We start from the raw sequence: 18716 nt of genomic DNA, 5'->3' as shown, positions 1-18716 counted from the left end.
GTTTCCTCGTCCTGGGCCCAAGAAGCAGGGCTGGCCCAAGAAGAGCCTGGCAGCTGCCAGGGAACTGCGGTGCCTTTTCTCTCAGTCTAGTCTGCAGCTTCCTCTCTCCTACCGGAGACAAGGCGCGTTCCTAACGTTCTTGGACTGAACTGATGCTTCTGGGAAACGAAACCAAACTGCTCTAAGTTTCCAGCTCGGGCTTTTTTTCTTTCCCGCTATCTGCGGTATCTCCAGCCCTGTCGTGGCGCAAGGCGGGGCCAGGAGCTGCGGCGGCGGAAATGGCCGGGAGGGCGCCAGTACAAGGGGGCTCTATTCGGCGCGCGCCCCGCCCCGCTTGCGCCCTGCCGCGACTGCGGACCGGCGGGCTGGGCGGGGCGGGCACTGACCGCCGTCTCCTTGCGTCCCGCAGGCTGGGAGCTCGCGCCGCCGCGCCCGAGCCGCCGGCGATGATCACCTAGGAGGCTGGCGCGGTCAGGCGCGAGCGGCGGAGGAGCCGGGCGCGGCGACACGCGGCCATGGAGCGGGATCTGGCGGCGGCGGCGGCCCAGGAGCCCGGGTCCCCGGGTCGTCGCCGTCGGCGGCGGCGGCGGCGGCGTGGGGACGGCAGGACGCGCGTGGTGCGCTCCAACCTGCTGCCGCCCCCGGGCGTCGAGGACCCCGTGGCGGGCGCGACCAAGGGTGCGCGGCGGCGGCGGCGCGGGGGCAACCAGCACCTGGCAGACAACCGGCTCAAGACCACCAAGTACACTTTACTGTCCTTCCTGCCCAAGAACCTGTTCGAGCAGTTCCACCGCCTGGCAAATGTGTACTTCGTCTTCATAGCGCTGCTCAACTTCGTGCCGGCGGTGAATGCCTTCCAGCCCGGCCTGGCGCTGGCGCCCGTGCTCTTCATCCTGGCTGTCACGGCCTTCAAGGACCTGTGGGAGGACTACAGCCGCCACCGCTCGGACCACGAGATCAACCACCTGGGCTGCCTTGTCTACAGCCGGTGAGTTGGGCGCTCGGAGCAGTGGAGCGCGGGGTCAGTTCAGGGCCACGGCTCTCCGATAACTTGGTGTTGGGCGCTGTGTGAATGGCACCGGGCGGGGTGTGCCCAGAGAGCCGCTCGAGTGGGGGCGAAGGGTCCGACCTCCATTGCTCCTGGGAGCGCGGGGGGTACCCTGTCCCTGATTGCTTGGCACGGAGATGCCGCGTCCGAACCAGAATGATCCCAGGGCTGGAATCCAGCGGCCGCTGGGCGTCCTCATCCCCACCGCTCCCGCCTTTTAAGTAAAAAGGAGGGAAATCCATCCCCCCTCCCTCCCGCCGGCCCCCCCCCCCCCCCCCCGTGCTCTGGTTTGAAGTCCTAGCCCCAGTCTTCCATGAGGCTCTATAGGATAGGTTGTTTAACAAGTTTAGCAACCAACACAGGTACCTAAAGCTCAGGCTTAGGTAACATCTCTTCTTGGAACAACAGTGAAACTGCCACCAAGTTTTGGTGTGACCAGCACAGACATATTAAAAAAGCAGAGGTAATAATAGCAGCTGCCATCCATTGATGTGAGCTGTGAGCAGGCCACCCACTGAGCACCATTCCATAGTTGACTGTTTATTGTTAATTTTCTAAAAATTAGCCCGTTTCTAAACGTAAAGACTGAGGCTTTGAGGGGTTTTCCAGCCCTGCCCATGGTTGGTATTAGGGAATGTCGTTCCATTGGGCTTTTTCTCACTCCCTGCACCTACCCAGAGTTTTGGACCCTCAGGCTCGGAGTGACTGGTGTCTTTTCTCCCTTTAGACTATCCACCCCCAAAGAGCCACTCCAGATCCATCTTGGAGCTGTGCCCAGTAGCTGAGCCCACCTCAACAATCCAACCCCTCAGGAAGGCAGATGGTCTGGACTTCTCTCCAAAGCTCATCCCATCTTTCCCTCCTCTTCACTTTGCTTGAATCCTGGTGTAGGGGGCTGATGTGGGCCGCTGAGTTAAGGACATTAGTCTTGTCTGGCTTCCGTCACATGTGAGGGGCTTCTAGGAAATACCTTGTGCTCTCAGTGGCAGATTGTTCCCCTAAAAGATGGGAGTCATGGTTATTCCTACTTTTTAGGATAACTTAGATGCAGAGTAGTATTTCTGACCCTCCCAGCAACATTGGTTGTGCTTCATACTTATTTTACAAATGAGTAAACTGAGGTTCAGAGAAGTTAAGTAACTTGCCCAAGGCCACACAGCTGCTACGTAGTGAAGTGGTACTGGAATTTAACCCAGGTCTTGTCAGTTTTACAGCTTTTCCAACATTGTGGTGCTTGTGCTTCTTAAATTTATATAAAAGTTACTTGAGGAGTTTGTTAAAAATTACAACTCTCAGGCTCCCATTGCCAGTGTTTCTGACCAAACTCATCTGGGATTGGACCCAGGAATCTGAGTGTTTAATTAGCACAGAAGTGATGCTTATTTAATGATGTCTCATACTTTGAGTAATGCTCTCTTGTTCTCAAGGGGCACCCACTGCCCAGTAGGCAAGCATGATGTGGATAGGGCTGTGGGATTTCCTGGCTCTTGGTCACAAGAAGCCCGAGGTTAAGAAGGGAGGGGGCATCTGTTATACAGACATCCTGTGTCCCTAGTGTGAGGATTCTGGGAGCTGTACATCTGCCTTCTGCAAGACAGAACTCTGGTGGGACTGTCGCAGGTTTGAGTCTTCACACACACCACTTCCTGTTATTAGTGAGCCAGTAGCTCCGGTAGCCTCCTTTTCAGAAATACTTAGGCCTCAGGAAATATAGTATATTTTCAGTTGACAGAGTGTTTTTAATCCATTAAGTCATTTGACCCTTAAAACCACCATCACCCCAAATGTGCAGATGAGAAAATAGAGTGGTACCCAAACGCAATTCTCTTTACTTGACTTCAAAAGGTTTCATAGGATTTTGAAACCTTCATCTTCCCCTTGGACCACACCTGTCCATGTTCTCCTCACCTTCTACCCTGACCAGACTGGGATTCTTAAATAATCAGTACAGCCCTCAGGGGCAGGTCCTCAGAGATAATGGTGCTTTCAGGAGAAGTTGCTAAATGTCTCCCAGCTCCCAAGTTGAATTTCTTGAATGCTTTCCTGGGCAGAGAAGGGGCCCTTTCCTTAGGAAGGTCCCATGTGCAAGAGGGGTGGTAGCTGTTTGTGGAGATGAAGACTATCTGGAGGACAGTCATCCTTGTTCAGAAGCCAAACTCTTCCAGGCCTAGAAAGTCTGTGATTGGTGTTTTTAGGACTGAGCTGTGAGTAATGTGGATTTCTGAGCCCTCCCCTGTCCTCTGAGAATGGTGACTTGTGCACCCATTGCATTCCAGGCTGTGTGTAGCTGCCTTGAAAGTTCTGTGCTTTGACTAAAACCAGTGCCCTGAGTTGCTCCTCACCATGTCAGGCCCTAGCCACACCCTGGGATAGAAGAGGAGGAGGCTGGGTCTTGCCCGGAGCTTACTGTGGGGACTGATTGCACTATGCAGGACGTGTCCATGGGCTGGGGCCAGGACAAGGCTCCTAGCCTAGCATTGCAGGATGCAGGTGAGGAGAGGCCTCCCAGAGGAGGGCATGAGTGAGGACCAGGGAGGATGTGGCCAGACAAGGGGCGGGAAGGGCAGATGCCACAGTTGAGAGAACACAGGATGGTGGTGGTGGTGGTGGGACACGTGACAGGGTCAGGGCAGCCTAAGACTGCAACCAGGCCATAACTTTTTTTTTTTTGGTGGTGGGGGGGGGTAAGGTGCATTCTTGAAGCCCAGGATCTCAGATGCCTGGCATTGGGACCAGCCAGAGTGGCCCAGAAGATGACTTATTTTATGTCAGGCCAAAGTTTGTTCCATGCCTTTGGTTACTAGAGAGACAATGGGAAGCACAGTTGTGAGCAGTCAAGGTCTGTTCTGTGCTGCATCATTGCTCTGGTTGATGTGCAGAGGGGTGTTTAGTCAAAGCATGTGTAAATGCAGAGCATGAGCAAAGTTTAGTTGGGGAAGCCTTATCTGCTGACACTGTCTCTGGATGGTGGCTTCTTTTGGACATGTCTGTGTTCTGACTATAGCCTGCAGTGTGTCAGTTATTTATATGGTGTTTCTCTCAGTAACATAGTCCTAGGGTCCCTTCTTTATGAGAATTCCCATCAGACTTGTGAGAAATGCAACTTCCCCAAGCCCCCACCCCATGCTTTCTAGCCTGTGGAGGTGGGAAAGCTGGTGTCTTCATCAAAGCTTTGTTAACACACAGAAGTTTGAGAAGCAGTCCTTTGCTTCCATGTCCTGAGCCCATTGTATCCTCTCATGGATTTCATACTGTGGTATTTAGAAAAATTCTCCTGAGCCATGCTCAGTGGGATGAGAGAGAGATAGAGAGGTGGGTGATCCTGGGGGTCGGGTCCTATCAGTGGCCTCCCAGCTGGTAGAAATGGTCAGTTTGAGCATCACTCAGTTGTGGTCTAGTGGGTTGGGGAGGGCGTAGAAAGGCCTTCTTGGTCATACAGACCATTTTGGTGCTGGCTGCGGCTGGCCAGAGGGTCCACAGGTGGAAAGAAAGGGGGCTTACTGAGCAGCCATCTGGGACAAGGCTGGTGTCACCAGAGGCCTGGGCTGAGAGGGGAACAAATGGTTGAAGGGTGCAAGATTGGCAGGGCTGAAGGAGGAGAGGACATGGGAACACAGAATCAGCCTGGAGAGTGGTGATGGGGGCAGGAAAGCAGAGAATAGTTGTCTGAGAAGGACATTGATAAGGAAGTTGAAGAAGCAACATTCCGAGAAGGGAATATTGCCCAGGAGAGCCAAAGGGAAGAAGCAGGGACCATGCATGTAAGAAAGCACTCTCATCCTTGTCTTCAATTTTAAGGGAAGTGGGTAATACTTCATTAAACAAGAAAACCTGATCCCTGCTCCCAGAAACAGATCAGGTCTCCTAAGGGTACAACTTGAGGTGGGGGTGCTGCATAAGCCCCCTGTCTCACCTGCACTCTGTTTCCTAAGTTGTCAAGTGGGCTGTTGAACCCAGGTCTGCATTCCCCTTCTGGCTCCCTTGTCCTGTGACCCTCTCTTTGCTCCATACTCTGCCTGAGTCATTGTATAATGTTCCCCTCCCCCCCTTTTGCCTTCATTCCCTTTGTAATGACTTAAATATAGTCTTTTTAAAAATTTTTTTAATTTAATTTTTTAAATTTACATACAAATTAGTTAGCATATAGTGCAACAATGATTTCAGGAGTAGATTCCTTAATGCCACTTACCCATTTAGCCCATCCCCCCTCTGACAACCCCTCTAGTAACCCTCTGTTTGTTCTCCATATTTAAGAGTCTCTTATGTTTTGTCCCCCTCTCTGTTTTTATATTGTTTTTGCTTCCCTTCCATCATGTTCATCTGTTCTGGGTCTTACAGTCCTCATGTGAGTGAAATCATATGATATTTGTCTTTCTCTGACTAATTTCACTTAGCATAATACCCTCCAGTTCCATCCATGTAGTTGCAAGTGGCAAGATTTTATTCTTTTAATTGCTGAGTAATACTCCATTCATCCATTGATGACATTCATCCATCGGTGGACATTCTTCTTTATCCATTCATCCATCGATGGACATTTGGGCTCTTTCCATACTTTGACTATTGTTGATAGTGCAGCTATAAACATTGGGGTGCATGTGCCCCTTCGAAACAGCATACCTGTACCCCTTGGACAAATACCTAGTAGTGCAATTGCTGAGTTGTAGGTTAGTTCTGTTTTTAATTTTTTGAGGAACCTCCATACTATTTTCCAGAGTGGCTGCATGAGCTTGCATTCCCACCAGCAATGCAAAAGAGATCCTCTGTGTCCACATCCTCACCAACATCTACTGTTGCCTGAGTTGTTAATGTTAGCCATTCTGACAGGTGTAAGGCGGTATCTCATTGTGGTTTTGATTTGTATTTCCCTGATGATGAATGATGTGGAGCATTGTTTCATGTATCAGTTGGCCATCGGCATGTCTTCTTTGGAGAAGTGTCTATTCATGTCTTTTGCCCATTTCTTCACTGGATTATTTGTTTTTTGGGTGTTGAGTTTGGTAAGTCCTTTATAGATTTTGGATACTAACCCTTTATCTGATACATCATTTGCAAATATCTTCTCCCATTCCGTCGGTTGCCTTTTAGTTTTGCCGATTGTTTCCTTCACTGTACAGAAGCTTTTTATTCTGATGAGGTCCCAATAGTTCATTTTTGCTTTTATTTCCCTTGCCTCCGGAGATGTGTTGAGTACGAAGTTGCTGTGGCCAAGATCAAAGAGGTTTTTGCCTTTCTCCTCAAGGATTTTAATGGCTTCCTGTCTTACATTTAGGTCTTTCACCATTTTGAGTTTATTTTTGTGTATGGTGTAAGAAAGTGGTCCAGGTTCATTTTTCTGCATGTCGCTGTCCAGTTTTCCCAGCACCACTTGCTGAAGAGACTGTCTTTATTCCATTGGATATTCTTTCCTGCTTTGTCAAAGATTAGTTGGCCATACGTTTGTGGGTCCATTTATGGGTTCTCTATTCTGTTCCATTGATCTGAGTGTGTGTTCTTGTGCCAGTACCATACTGTCTTGATGATTACAGCTTTGTAGTATAGCTTGAAGTCCGGGATTTTGATGCCTCCTGCTTTGGTTTTCTTTTTCAAGATTGCTTTGGCTATTCGGGGTCTTTTCTGGTTCTATACACATTTTAGGATTTTTTGTTCTAGCTTTGTGAAGAATGCTGGTGTTATTTTGATAGGGATTGCATTGAATGTGTAGATTGCTTTGGGTAGTATCTACATTTTAACAATATTTGTTCTTCCTATCCAGGAGCATGGAATATTTTTCCAATTTTTTGTGTCTTCTTCAATTTCTTTCATAAGCTTTCTATAGTTTTCAGTGTATGGGTTTTTCACCTCTTTGGTTAGATTTATTCCTAGGTATTTTATGGTTTTTGGTGCAATTGTAAATGGGATCGATTCCTTGATTTCTCTTTCTGTTGCTTCATTGTTGGTAAATAGGAATACAGCCGATTTATGTGCATTGATTTTATATCCTGCAACTTTGCTGAATTCATGACTCAGTTCTAGCAGCTTTTTGGTGGAATTTTTTGGGTTTTCTGTATAGAGTATCATATCATCTGTGAAGAGTGAAAGTCATAGCAGAGGCTAAGACTTCCAATACTATGTTGAAAAACAGTGGTGAGAGTGGACATCCCTGTCTTGTTCCTGACCTTAGGGGGAAAGTTCTCAGTTTTTCCCCATTGAAGATGATACTAGCGTTGGGTCTTTCTTATATGGCTTTTATGATCTTGAGGTATGATCCTCCTATCGCTACTTTCTTGAGGGTTTTTATCAAGAAAGGATGCTGTATTTTGTCAAATGCTTTCTCTGAATCTATTGAGAGGATCACATGGTTCTTGTCCTTTCTTTTATTGATGTGATGAATCACGTTGTTTTGTGGATATTGAACCAGCCCTGCGTCACAGGTGTAAACCTACTTGGTCATGGTGAATAATTTTTTTAATGTATTGTTGGATTCAGTTGGCTAATATCTTGTTGAAGATTTTTGCATCCATGTTCATCAGGAAAATTGGTCTATACTTCTCCTTTTTAGTGGAGTCTCTGTCTGGTTTGGGAATCAAGGTAATATTGGCTTCATAGAAAGAGTTTGGAAGTTTTCCTTCCATTTCTATTTTTTGGAACAGCTTCAAGAGAATAAGTGTTAACTCTTCCTTAAATGTTTGGTATAATTCCCCTGGAAAGTCATCTGGCCCTGGACTCTTGTTTTTTTGGGAGAGTTTTGGTTACTAATTCGATTTCCTTACTGGTTATGGGTCTGTTCAAGTTTTCTATTTCTTCTGTTTCAGTTTTAGTAGTATATATGTTTCTAGGAATTTGTCCATTTCTTGCAGATTGTCCATTTTATTGGCATATAATTGCTTATAATATTCTCATATTATTGTTTTTATTTCTGCTGTGTTGGTTATGATCTCTCCTCTTTCATTTTGATTTCATTTATTTGGACCTTTCCTTTTTCTTTTTGATCAAACTGGCTAGTGGTTTATCAATTTTGTTAATTCTTTCAAATAACCAGCTTATGGTTTCATTGATCTGTTTTGTGTTTTTGGTTTCAATAGCATTAATTTCTGCTCTAATCTTTATTATTTCCTGTCTTCTGCTGGTTTGGGGTTTTATATGCTGTTCTTTTTCCAGTTCTTTAAGGCGTAAGGTTAGGTTGTGTATCTGAGATCTTTCTTCCTTCTTTAGGAAGGTCTGGATTGGTATGTACTTTCCTCTTATGACTGCCTTTGCTGCGTCCCAGAGGTTTTGGGTTGTGGTGTTATCATTTTCATTAGCTTCCATATACTTTTTCAATTCCTCTTTAACTTCTTGATTAGCCCATTCATTCTTTAGTAGGATGTTCTTTAGTCTCCAAGTATTTGTTACCTTTCCAAATTTTTTCTTGTGGTTGATTTCGAGTTTCATAGTGTTGTGGTCTGAAAATATGCATGGTATGATCTCGATCTTTTTGTACTTGCTGAGGCCTGATTTGTGTCCCATTATGTGGTCTATTCTGGAGAACGCCATGTGCTCTGAAGAATGTATATTCTTAATATATCTGTTAAGTCCATCTGGTCCAGTGTGTCATTCAAAGCCATTGTTTCCTTGTTGATTTTTTCATTAGATGATCTGTCCATTGCTGTGAGTGGGGCATTGAAGTCTCATACTACAATGGTATTACTATCAATGTGTTTCTTTATGTTTGTGATTTATTGATTTATATATTTGGGTGCTCTCACATTTGGTGCATAAATGTTTACAATTGTTAGGTCATCTTGGTGGATAGACCCCTTGATTATGATATAATGCCCTTCTGCATCTCTTGATACATTCTTTATTTTAAAGTCTAGATTGTCTGACATAAGTATGGCTACTCTGGTTTTCTTTTGTTGACCATTAGCATGATAGATGGTTCTCCATCCCCTTAGTTTTAATCTGAAGGTGTCTTTAGGTCAAAGTGGGTCTCTTGTAAACAGCGTATAGATGAATCTTGTTTTCTTATTCATTCTGTTACCCTATGTCTTTTGATTAGAGCATTTAGTCCTTTGACGTTTAGAGTGAGTACTGAAGGATATGAATTTATTGCCATTATGTTGCTTGTAGAGTTGGAGTTTCTGGTGGTGTTCTCTGGTCCTTTCTAGTCTTTGTTGCTTTTGGTCTTCATTTGTCTTTTTTTTTTTTTTTTTTCATCTTTTCTCCCCTCAGAGAGGCCCCTTAAAATTTCTTGCAGGGCTGGTTTAGTGGTCACAAACTTTTTTGATTTTTGTTTGTCTGAGAAACTTTTTATCTCTCCTATTTTGAATGACAACCTTGCTGGATAAAGAATTCTTGGCTGCATATTTTTCTGATTCAGCACATTGAATATATCCTGCCACACTCCTTTGTGGCCTGCCAAGTTTCTGTGGATAGGTCTGCTGCAAAACTGATCTGTCTTCCCTTGTAGGTTAAGGACTTTTTTTTCCCTTGCTGAGTTCATGATTTTCTCCTTGCCTGAGTATTTTGTGATTTTGACTATGATATGCCTTGTTGATAGTTGGTTTTTATTGAATCTAACAGGAGTTGTCTGTGCTTCCTGGATTTTGTGTCTTTCCCCAGGTTAGGAAAGTTTTCTGCCATGATTTGCTCACATAACCCTTCTACCCCTATTTCTCTCTCTTCGTCTTCTGGGACTCCTATGATTCTGATGTTGTTCCTTTATAATGAGTCACTGATTTCTCTTATTCTTAAATCATGCTCTTTTGCCTTAATCTCCCACTTTTTTTTTATGCTTCATTATTCTCCATAAATTTGCCCTCTATATTGCTGATTCTGTGTTCTGCCTCATCCATCCTTGCCGCCGCGGCATCCATTCAAATTGCAGCTCAGTTGTAACATTATTTCATCCTGACCAACTTTTACTTCTTTTGTCTCTGCGCAAAGGGATTTTAATCTGTTTTCAATTCCAGCTAGTATTCTTGTTATCATGATTCTAAATTCTGGTTCAGACATCTTGCTTGTATCTGTGTTAGTTAAGTCTCTGGCTGTCGTTTCTTCCTTCTCTTTCTTTTGGGGTGAATTCCTTCATTTCATCATTTTGAAGGGAGAAAAAGAATGAGGTTAAAAAAATTAAAATTAAAAAATTTAAAATTAAAAAATTAAAAACAAACACACAAAAAGAAATCGAATAAATGATGCTCGATCCTAGGTGTGTTTTGGTCTGGCTGTTGAAAGGGGCTTGATAGATTAGAGAAAAAGGGGAAAGAAAAAAAAAGGAAATTGTTTGAAACTTTGAATAAATGAATACAGTGAAGTAGAGTAAAATGAAATGATGGAGGTAAAATAGAATTTGAAAAAAAATTACACAAAAGTAAAAAATATAGTAGAAAAAAATTAAAGAAAAATATTTTTAATAAAAATAGAAAATAAAAATGAGTCTCTTCTCTTTCTGTATTTAAGAAATGAAAAGAAACAAGAGAAAAAAAAAAGAAATAAAATTGAATAGATCAACCTGCAAACAGACTGAAATATGACTGAAATTACTTTGTTTTCCTCTAGAAGTCAAACTATGAAGTGCTTTATAGTCCATAAACTAAGCAGGCGGAGAGACTTCTGTTCCTGAAGAGTGAGGTTGGCCCAGTTGGGTGGGGCTAGTGTAATGGCTCCATTTTCCACTAGATGGCGCTGCTTAGCTTTCTGGGGTGGATTGTTGTGGCAATTGTAGGTGCGTGTGCGTGGGAACAGTGAAAATGGCATCACCCAGCTACCCAGTTTCTAGTATGGGAACTCTGTTCTCCCGATCATCAGTCGCACACCTGTCTTTTGTCCTTGGCTTCTGTCCACTCCCCACTTTTACACAGTCTGTGACCAAGCCCCAGGCAGATCCTCCCTCCTGAGTTTTGTCTCAGATGCAGCTGTTTTTCCCGACCCCTTACTTCTAAGGGACTGTGTTTTGACCCATTCTGCCCCTCTGCAGGAGGGTCTCACCAAGCAATGGCTGGGCGCGGGCTGCATCCAGGAATGTTTGCAGGACCGTGCTGCTACTGATGCCCAGAGATGGGCTGGCACTCGACCCAGAAAAAGTCCATGAGATAGTGTAGCAGCAGCGTCTTAGGGATTATGGAAAATCACAATACACATCTGGTACCAGGCTTCACCCTGAACGACGTTCCAGCACCAGTGGATGCAGTTGTTCTCCCCGGTCCACTGGGGCCTTGCCTTTGGGGTACCCACACAGCCTCTACCAGGTATTCTCCCATCGGGGGAACTGCCTCTCCCCATGTGGCCAGAAGACACCTGGACTCAACTCTCTTCCTGGGGATTCACCCTTCCCACCAGAGCACTGCCAGGTATTGAAATGAGTAGTTTCAGACTCTGTGCTCCCCCTGTTTATAGTATTAATGGAATTTAAACCCTCTCCTTTCTCCCTTTTTAGTTCAGGCCCTATGGCTGTTTCTACTTTTCCACTTTCTCTCCAGCTGCTTTGCGGGGGGTGGGGGGGTACTTTTTCCAGAGTCTTTACCCCCCTCTCCCCCCGTCGTCTCTCTGCACACAAAAGCAGCTCTGTGCCCTCTGTGGCTTCTCTCCCCCAGTTCTCCTCTACCTGATGCATACCTGCTGAGTTCTGTGGTTCATGTTGTGCAGATCGTTGTATTAATCCTCAGATCAGTTTTCTAGGTGTGTAGGATGGTTCAGTGTTGGTCTAGGTGTATTTCATGCATGCAAGACACAGAAAAAACTTCCATGCTGTTCTGCATCTTGTTTCCTCCCCCCTGTAATGACTTCAATGACTTAGTCTTAATGACACCTTCCAATGTCTGTCTCCAGAATGGTGGAAACAGAGTTTCTGCATGAAATAACCTGAGATGACTTTTTCCAGAATCATTTGGGCTCTGTACTTGTATTTGAGTATGGTGCCTTGGTGTCTTTCCATTATCTTGTGGGAAAACAGGTAGTCAAGGGGTACTCTAATGCTTATCTTGGAATTGCTCTAATTTTGTCTGTTCCCTTTCCTTTGATTCTCACTTCATTTCCCCAGCTCACTGGGTTTATCTGTCCAACCTGCTTACCCTGGTCTTCATGATTTGTTTTTTCAGAAGAGCCTGAAATGAGACCCAGCAAAGTTTTCCTTTTGTTTTCTGTTCATTTATCTTGTCTTCCTTCTCCTTCTTTCCCTTTCCTGGGCAGCCACATGCCTTCATGTCAGCAGCAGAAACATCTTTTCCCTGGAAGGATAGCAACTTTATCTTATTTGGAGTAAAAGATTCACAAAAGCAGACACCAGGATAAGATCCAGTAGACAGGAACATGCTCAGATAATGAATGTCCTCTTTAAGGCCCCTCACCCATGCCAGGCTGGGGGACACTTGGATAATATTTGGACATTGCCATTCACATGGTTTTTAGAAGTTGTTTTTCTTTTGACACCTGCCATGTGTCATTTGTGACTGTGCTCATGGTTGTCAAGTTGTAGAAAAAGACCCTTTCTTTCCCTACAATCTTGTTGCCTTCAGAAGGCAGCCTTGTTCATGGGGCAGTTCTTTTTTACTTGTTGATAGGAGGCAAGTGTTTTATACGTGTAATTCCATCTTAACCTAACAACAGCCATATTTTCACAGCCCCATTTTTCACACATGAGAACACTGAGGCCATAACTTCATCTTGTCTTCCCAATAGCCCCTTTACTTTTTACACCCCCATTTCACAGATGGGGAAACTGAGGCTTTAAGAAATAGATAGCTTGCCTAAGTTCTCCCTCTTAGACAGCAGCGCCATGGCTTAAGCCCACAGTTCTGCTCTGGCTGCACTTTTATTGTTATTTTTGTACTTGCAACCCCTACCTGTAGGAGAAGTAAGCCTCATTTTTTAAAAAATAGTTGAAAATGTTATTCACTTCAAAGTACTTTCTAATTTTCCTTATGATTTCTCCATTGACTCATTAGATATTTAGGAATGTCTTAATTTCTGCATATTTGTGCATTTTCCAAATGTCTTTCTGTTACATATTTCTAATTTCATTCTATTCGCACATATAGAGAATTGCACTTGTAATGAACCATCCTTCAGTTTCAACAGTTAGCAGCTCATGGCCAACATTGGTTTGTTCTACCCACTCCCTCTTTCCCTTTTATTTTGAAGCACATCCCAGATAGTTTATTCTGTAAATGCTTCATTATTTATCTTTAGAAAAGCAATGACTCATTTCATTTCATTTCATTTCATTTCATTTCATTTCATTTCATTTTCAAATGTTTATTTAAAACAGAGAGAGCAAGTGAGAGAGAGCGGCGGGGGGGGGGGGGGTCAGAGAGAGGGAGAGAGAGAATCCCAAACAGGCTCTGCACTGTCAGTACAGAGCCCAGTGTGGGGCTTGATCCCAAATCAAGAGTTGGATGCTTAACCAACTGAGCCATCCAGGTGCCCCTAATTTTTATTATTTTTAAAGATCTTATTTTTAAGTGATCTCTACACCCAATGTGGGGCTTAAACTCACAACCCTGAGATGAAGAGCTGTATGCTCTACTGACTGAGCCAGCCAGGTACCCTGCAATGTTTTTAAAACTAAACTGCAGTATGATTATTATACCTAAACTTATATTCTTTAATACTATTAAGCCTCTAATCTGTGTTCAGATTTTCACTTGTCTCATAAATACCCTATATATTTTTTTTCTATCTGTATGTTTGAATGAGATCCAAATAAGGTCTCACTGTGATTGGCTGATAGATCTTTTAGGTCTCCTTTAATCTGTGGACATCCCCCTCTTAAACTCCATTTCTTTCTCATTTTCCTCCTTGCAATTTATTTTGAAGAAATTCAGTTATTTATACTGTAGATTTTCCCTTGGCCTGAATATTGCCTCTTAGTTTCCTGCGATATCACATGACATGTTCTTTGGGCAGTAATTCCTGTTTAGTGTAGATTGGTCTGGATGCTTTGTCAGAACTTCCTCAGGTACAGATTTGGTTTTCTTTTCTTTTTTTGGTCAAAACCACATTCATAGATGGTGTTGTGCACTTCTATCAAGAGGAACATAATATTCCTTTGTCCCTCTTTTTCTGGTGTTAGCAGCCATTGATGACCATTGCCTACATCCATTAATTTGTTACTGGATGCCAAATGTTGATGATCTAATTCTTTCATTTATTATTGGGAATACTTTTATCAAAAGACCCTTTGCCTCATCAACTACCTGGTTTCCTAGTGGTACAGATCATAGGAAAAGAGAGATAAGTGCTCAGTTTGGATCCCCAGGATCTTCTGATGGGAACCAATTGGCTTTCTAAAAATTTTAACCTTATTTTGATATAATTTGTAGGAAAGTTGCAAAAATAGTGCAGAATTCCTGTATATACCTTATCTACCTTCTTCTAATTATAACATTTTACTTACCTGTACTACAGTGGTAAAAACTAAGAAATGAACATTAGCACAAAGCTATTAATTTTTTTAAAAATTCAGATTTGAACAGTTTTTCCTTTAATGCTTTCTGGAGTGGGTCAGTTCTTTTGCATATTGATCCTGTATCCTGCCACCTTGCTAATTCATTTATCAGTGCTAGTACTTGCTTTGTGGATTCCTTAGGATTTTCTCTAAATAATCATGTCTTGTTCCTGATATGAGAGAGAAGCATTCAGTCTTTTCCCATGAAATATGATGCTAGCTTTGGCTTTTATATAAATGCCTTTATCAGGTTGAGGAAGTTCCCTTCTATTCCTACCTTGCTGAACTTTTTTTTTTTTTTTCTTTTAAATAGAGTGTTAGATTTTGTTAAATGCTGTTTTTCATCTAGTGGCATGATCATGTGGCTTTTGTCCTTTATTAAATTAATACAGTGTATCACACTGATTGATTTTCATATGTTAAAACTGTTTTGCTTCTTGGGATCAGTCCTACATGGTCATGGAGAATATTCTTTTATAATTTGTTGGATTCAGTTTAACAGTATTTGCTGAACCTTTTTGCATCTATATATTATAGGGGATATTGGAGTGTGTGGGTATCTTTGGTTTTGCTCTAAAGAAAACCCTATATTGGCTTCATTGCTACTATTATCATTTTTGGAAGAGTTTGTGAAGAGTTGGTATTAATTTTTCACTAAATGTTTGGAAGAATTCAACATTGAAGAGTACTTTAGGCTTTTCTTTGTGGAGAGTTTGAAAATCACTAGTTCAATCTCAATAATTGTTAGAGGTACATTCAGATGTTCTGTTTCTTAAGTCAGTTGTACTTTTTTATGTTCCTAGGACATCCATTTCATCTAAATTTATTTTATTTGTTGGCATACAACTGTTCATAATCATCCCTTATAATTCTTTTTATATCTGTAAGATTGGTAGTGATGTATCATCTTTAATTACTAATTTTAACAATGTGAGCTTTCTTAATTTTGCTTGGTTATTCTAGCTAAAGATTTTACGATTCTTTTGATCTTGTCAAAGAACCAACTTTTTTGTATTGTTGATTTTTCTCTATTGTTTTTCTATTCTCTATTTCTACTCTAATATTTATTATTTCCTTCCTTCTGTTTGCCTTAGGTTTAGTTTGATCTTTTTATAGGTACTCAAGGTAGGAGGTTAGGCTATTTTTTTTGAGACATTTTTTCTTTGTTAATGTACATATTGACAGCAATAATTTCCCTGTAGGAGCTACTTTAATTGCACTCCCTAACACTGGATATATCATATTTTCATTTTTCTTTGTCTCAATATTTTCCAGTTTCCCTGGTGATTTTTTTCCTTGACCAATTGGTTATTTAGTAATGTCTTGTTAATTTTCACATTTGTGAATTTTTCAAATTTCTTTCTGTTACTCGTTTCTAATTTCATTCGATTGAAATACTTTGTGTGATATCAATCCTTTAAATTTGTTGAGACTTGTTTCATGATCTAATCTCAGAAATGTTCCCTGTGTACTTGAGAAAAATGTATATTCTGTTGTATAGATATCTAGCTGATTTACTGTTCTGTCTAGCTGATTTACTTATTTTAAAAAAATATTTTTAGTGTTTATTTTTGAGAGAGAGAGTGAGCAGGGGTTGAGAGAAGAGGACAAAGGATTCAAAGCTGGCTTTGTGCTGACAGCCGAGTGCTGGATGCAGGGCTTGAACTCATGAACCATGAGATCATGATCTGAGCTGAAGTCCGAGGCGTAACCAACTGAGCCACCCGGGTGCCCTGGTCTAGTTGATTTAAAATGTTATTTACATTTTCTATTTCCTTGTTGATCTTCTGCCTACTGGTGTAGTCATCTTTGAAAGTAGGGTGTTTAAAGTTTCCCAACTCTTGTTGAATTGTTTTTCTCCTTCCACTTCTGTTAGTTTTGCTTCGTGTGTTTTGGGGCTGTCAGATACATAGGTTTCTAAGATTTTTATGTGTTAATGATGGATTGATACTTTTATTATTATAAAATGCATTTCTTTGTCTATACCAATTCTTGTCTTAAAATTTATTTTATCTAAAATTAATATAGCTACTCCAGCTTTCTTGGTTACTGTTTCCATGGTATATCTTTTCTTATTCTTTTACTTTGAACCTATTTTTGTCTTTGAATCTAAAGTGTTTGTCTTGAAGTTGGCATATAATTGAGTTATGTATTTCAAAAATTTTATTCTTGCAATTTTTGCTTTTTGATTGCCTTTTGATTAACATTTGATGTAATTTCTGACAAGGTAGGATTTATGTTTGCCAATTTGCTATGTGATTTCTATACATGTGATTTCTTACATGTTTCTGTTCCATAGACTTCTGTTACTGCTTTCTTTAAGTAAATATATTTTTAGTGTACCATTTTAATTCCTCGTTGTTTCTTTTTTTTTATATTTATGTGCTACAGGAATTATAAGTAGCATCTTAATTTAAAATAATGTAGTTCACATTAATACTAACAGTTTCCTAGTGTTTAGAAAATTTGGTCAGTATAATTCTATTTTCTCCCCCTCCTTGGTGCTATTAGTATCCTATAAATTTACATCTTTATACATTATAAGTCTATCAACACAGATTTATAATTATTGCTCTATGGCATTGTCTTTTAAATCCACATAGGAGAAGAGACAATTATGAAAAAATACATTTGTCTTTTTTGCCTCAACTGGTGTATCACCTTCAGGTAACTGCAATGTTGAACAGTTGCTGCTTATTATTTTTATTTTTATTTATTTATTTTTTTTATTTATTTTTTTTCAACATTTTTAATTTATTTTGGGACAGAGAGAGACAGAGCATGAACGGGGGAGGGGCAGAGAGAGAGGGAGACACAGAATCGGAAACAGGCTCCAGGCTCCGAGCCATCAGCCCAGAGCCTGACGCGGGGCTCGAACTCACGGACCGTGAGATCGTGACCTGGCTGAAGTCGGACGCTTAACCGACTGCGCCACCCAGGCGCCCCTGCTTATTATTTTTAATGGATGCCCTGGGTATAGGGCTTTTCCCATAGAGCGAGGTCCAAATCAGCTCCAGTTACAACACTGCTCTGGGGTTGGGACTTTTTGAGGAACTCTGAACTCCATGTACCTTTTCTGGTGGCATCAGGCCAGGTGATTTTCATAGGTACTGTGGAGCTAGGGAGAGGGGGATGGGAATAGGTCAAGTTAAAATACCACAAATCCTAGTATGGTTATTGAGGTTCAACAGTTTTTCTTGAATAAACTCTGCTCAGCTTGTGGCTAGCCTTACTTGTTAAAATCCAGGCTTCTGAAAAAGTTAGTTTGGAAATTTTGCCAGTGTTGCTCTTATGGAGAAGCAAATTTATATGGAGGTCCTCATTTGCCATTCTGGCATTCCCACCTACTGGTCAGTTATTTTATACAATTTCCCTTAGCTTGTGTTGGTGTGTTTCTCATGATTAGATTGAGACTGGCTTTTTGGCAGGAATACTACTGAAGTGTTGCCTTCTCACTATATGATATCAGGGTGTATATGATGCCCATATATCTTTTATTGATGGCACTAATTTTGATCTCTTAGTTAGGATGGTGTCTGCTGGGTTTCTCCATTGTAGATTTATTATTTTTCCTGTTGTAAAAAATAAGTATCTTAGGGTAGATATTTTGAGACTATGTAGGTATCTTACTTCTCCTCAAAATTTTGCCCTCCAATTTTAGGACCCGGAGGTGGATCTTGCCTGCAGTAATAATTGTGGTGGTGTTCTAATGGTGACTTTCCCCCTGCCTCTTTCCTTCTGTATTTATGAAGTAGAATTCTTGGAAGAGCCATTTTTTTTTCCTTCTTCATTGTTAATTTACTCATTTATTCATATAGGTGCAGACTAGCAGATGTTTATTCTGTAGGTTGTGATTGAATACTGTTGTAATTTTCGTTATTGCTCACTTTGTTCCAGCTTTGGTGATTGGGAGCTCTCTCAGTCTGGCTTTCTGTTCCTTGACATGTCCCTAACCTTTCTTGAGCTCTTTCTTACTTTCTTACTCTATAAGATATTCCAGTTTTATCTTCTATTTTCTTTGCTCTGGTTCTAGAATTAACCACTTTTCCTAAGGGGCATTTAGCTTTTAAAAGTTTGTTATTTACTATGGATTTATTTACTATGGAATTCATAGATTTATTTACTTATTTTTAGTATTTGTTTATTTCTGAGAGAGAGAGAGAGAGAGAATGTGCGCACAAGTGGAGGAGGGGCAGAGGGAGAGAGGGAGACACAGGATCCAAAGCAGACTCTGGGCTCTGAGCTGTTAGCGCAGAGCCT

At 41.8% G+C, this 18716-nt stretch overlaps 1 protein-coding gene across 3 annotated transcripts in view; it reads left to right on the top strand.

Annotated features, from left to right (window-relative positions):
• The first annotated feature begins 280 nt into the window (after positions 1-280).
• Positions 281-18716, top strand: part of ATP10A (ATPase phospholipid transporting 10A (putative)) — a 190551-nt gene continuing 172115 nt past the window's right edge. For 2 of the 3 annotated variants that reach the window (XM_058736899.1, XM_058736897.1), the window contains exon 1: positions 283-988. In XM_058736899.1, coding sequence (XP_058592882.1) covers positions 516-988 — 473 coding nt within the window. In that variant the 5' untranslated portion in view covers positions 283-515. Of the gene's footprint in view, positions 989-18716 lie in introns of all 3 variants that reach the window. The other variant, XM_058736898.1, reaches the window with a different exon arrangement.

The sequence above is a fragment of the Neofelis nebulosa genome, chromosome 7 (genome assembly GCF_028018385.1).
Source record: "Neofelis nebulosa isolate mNeoNeb1 chromosome 7, mNeoNeb1.pri, whole genome shotgun sequence".
Lineage (NCBI taxonomy): Eukaryota > Metazoa > Chordata > Mammalia > Carnivora > Felidae > Neofelis > Neofelis nebulosa.
This window is presented reverse-complemented; position numbering and strand designations above follow the sequence as displayed.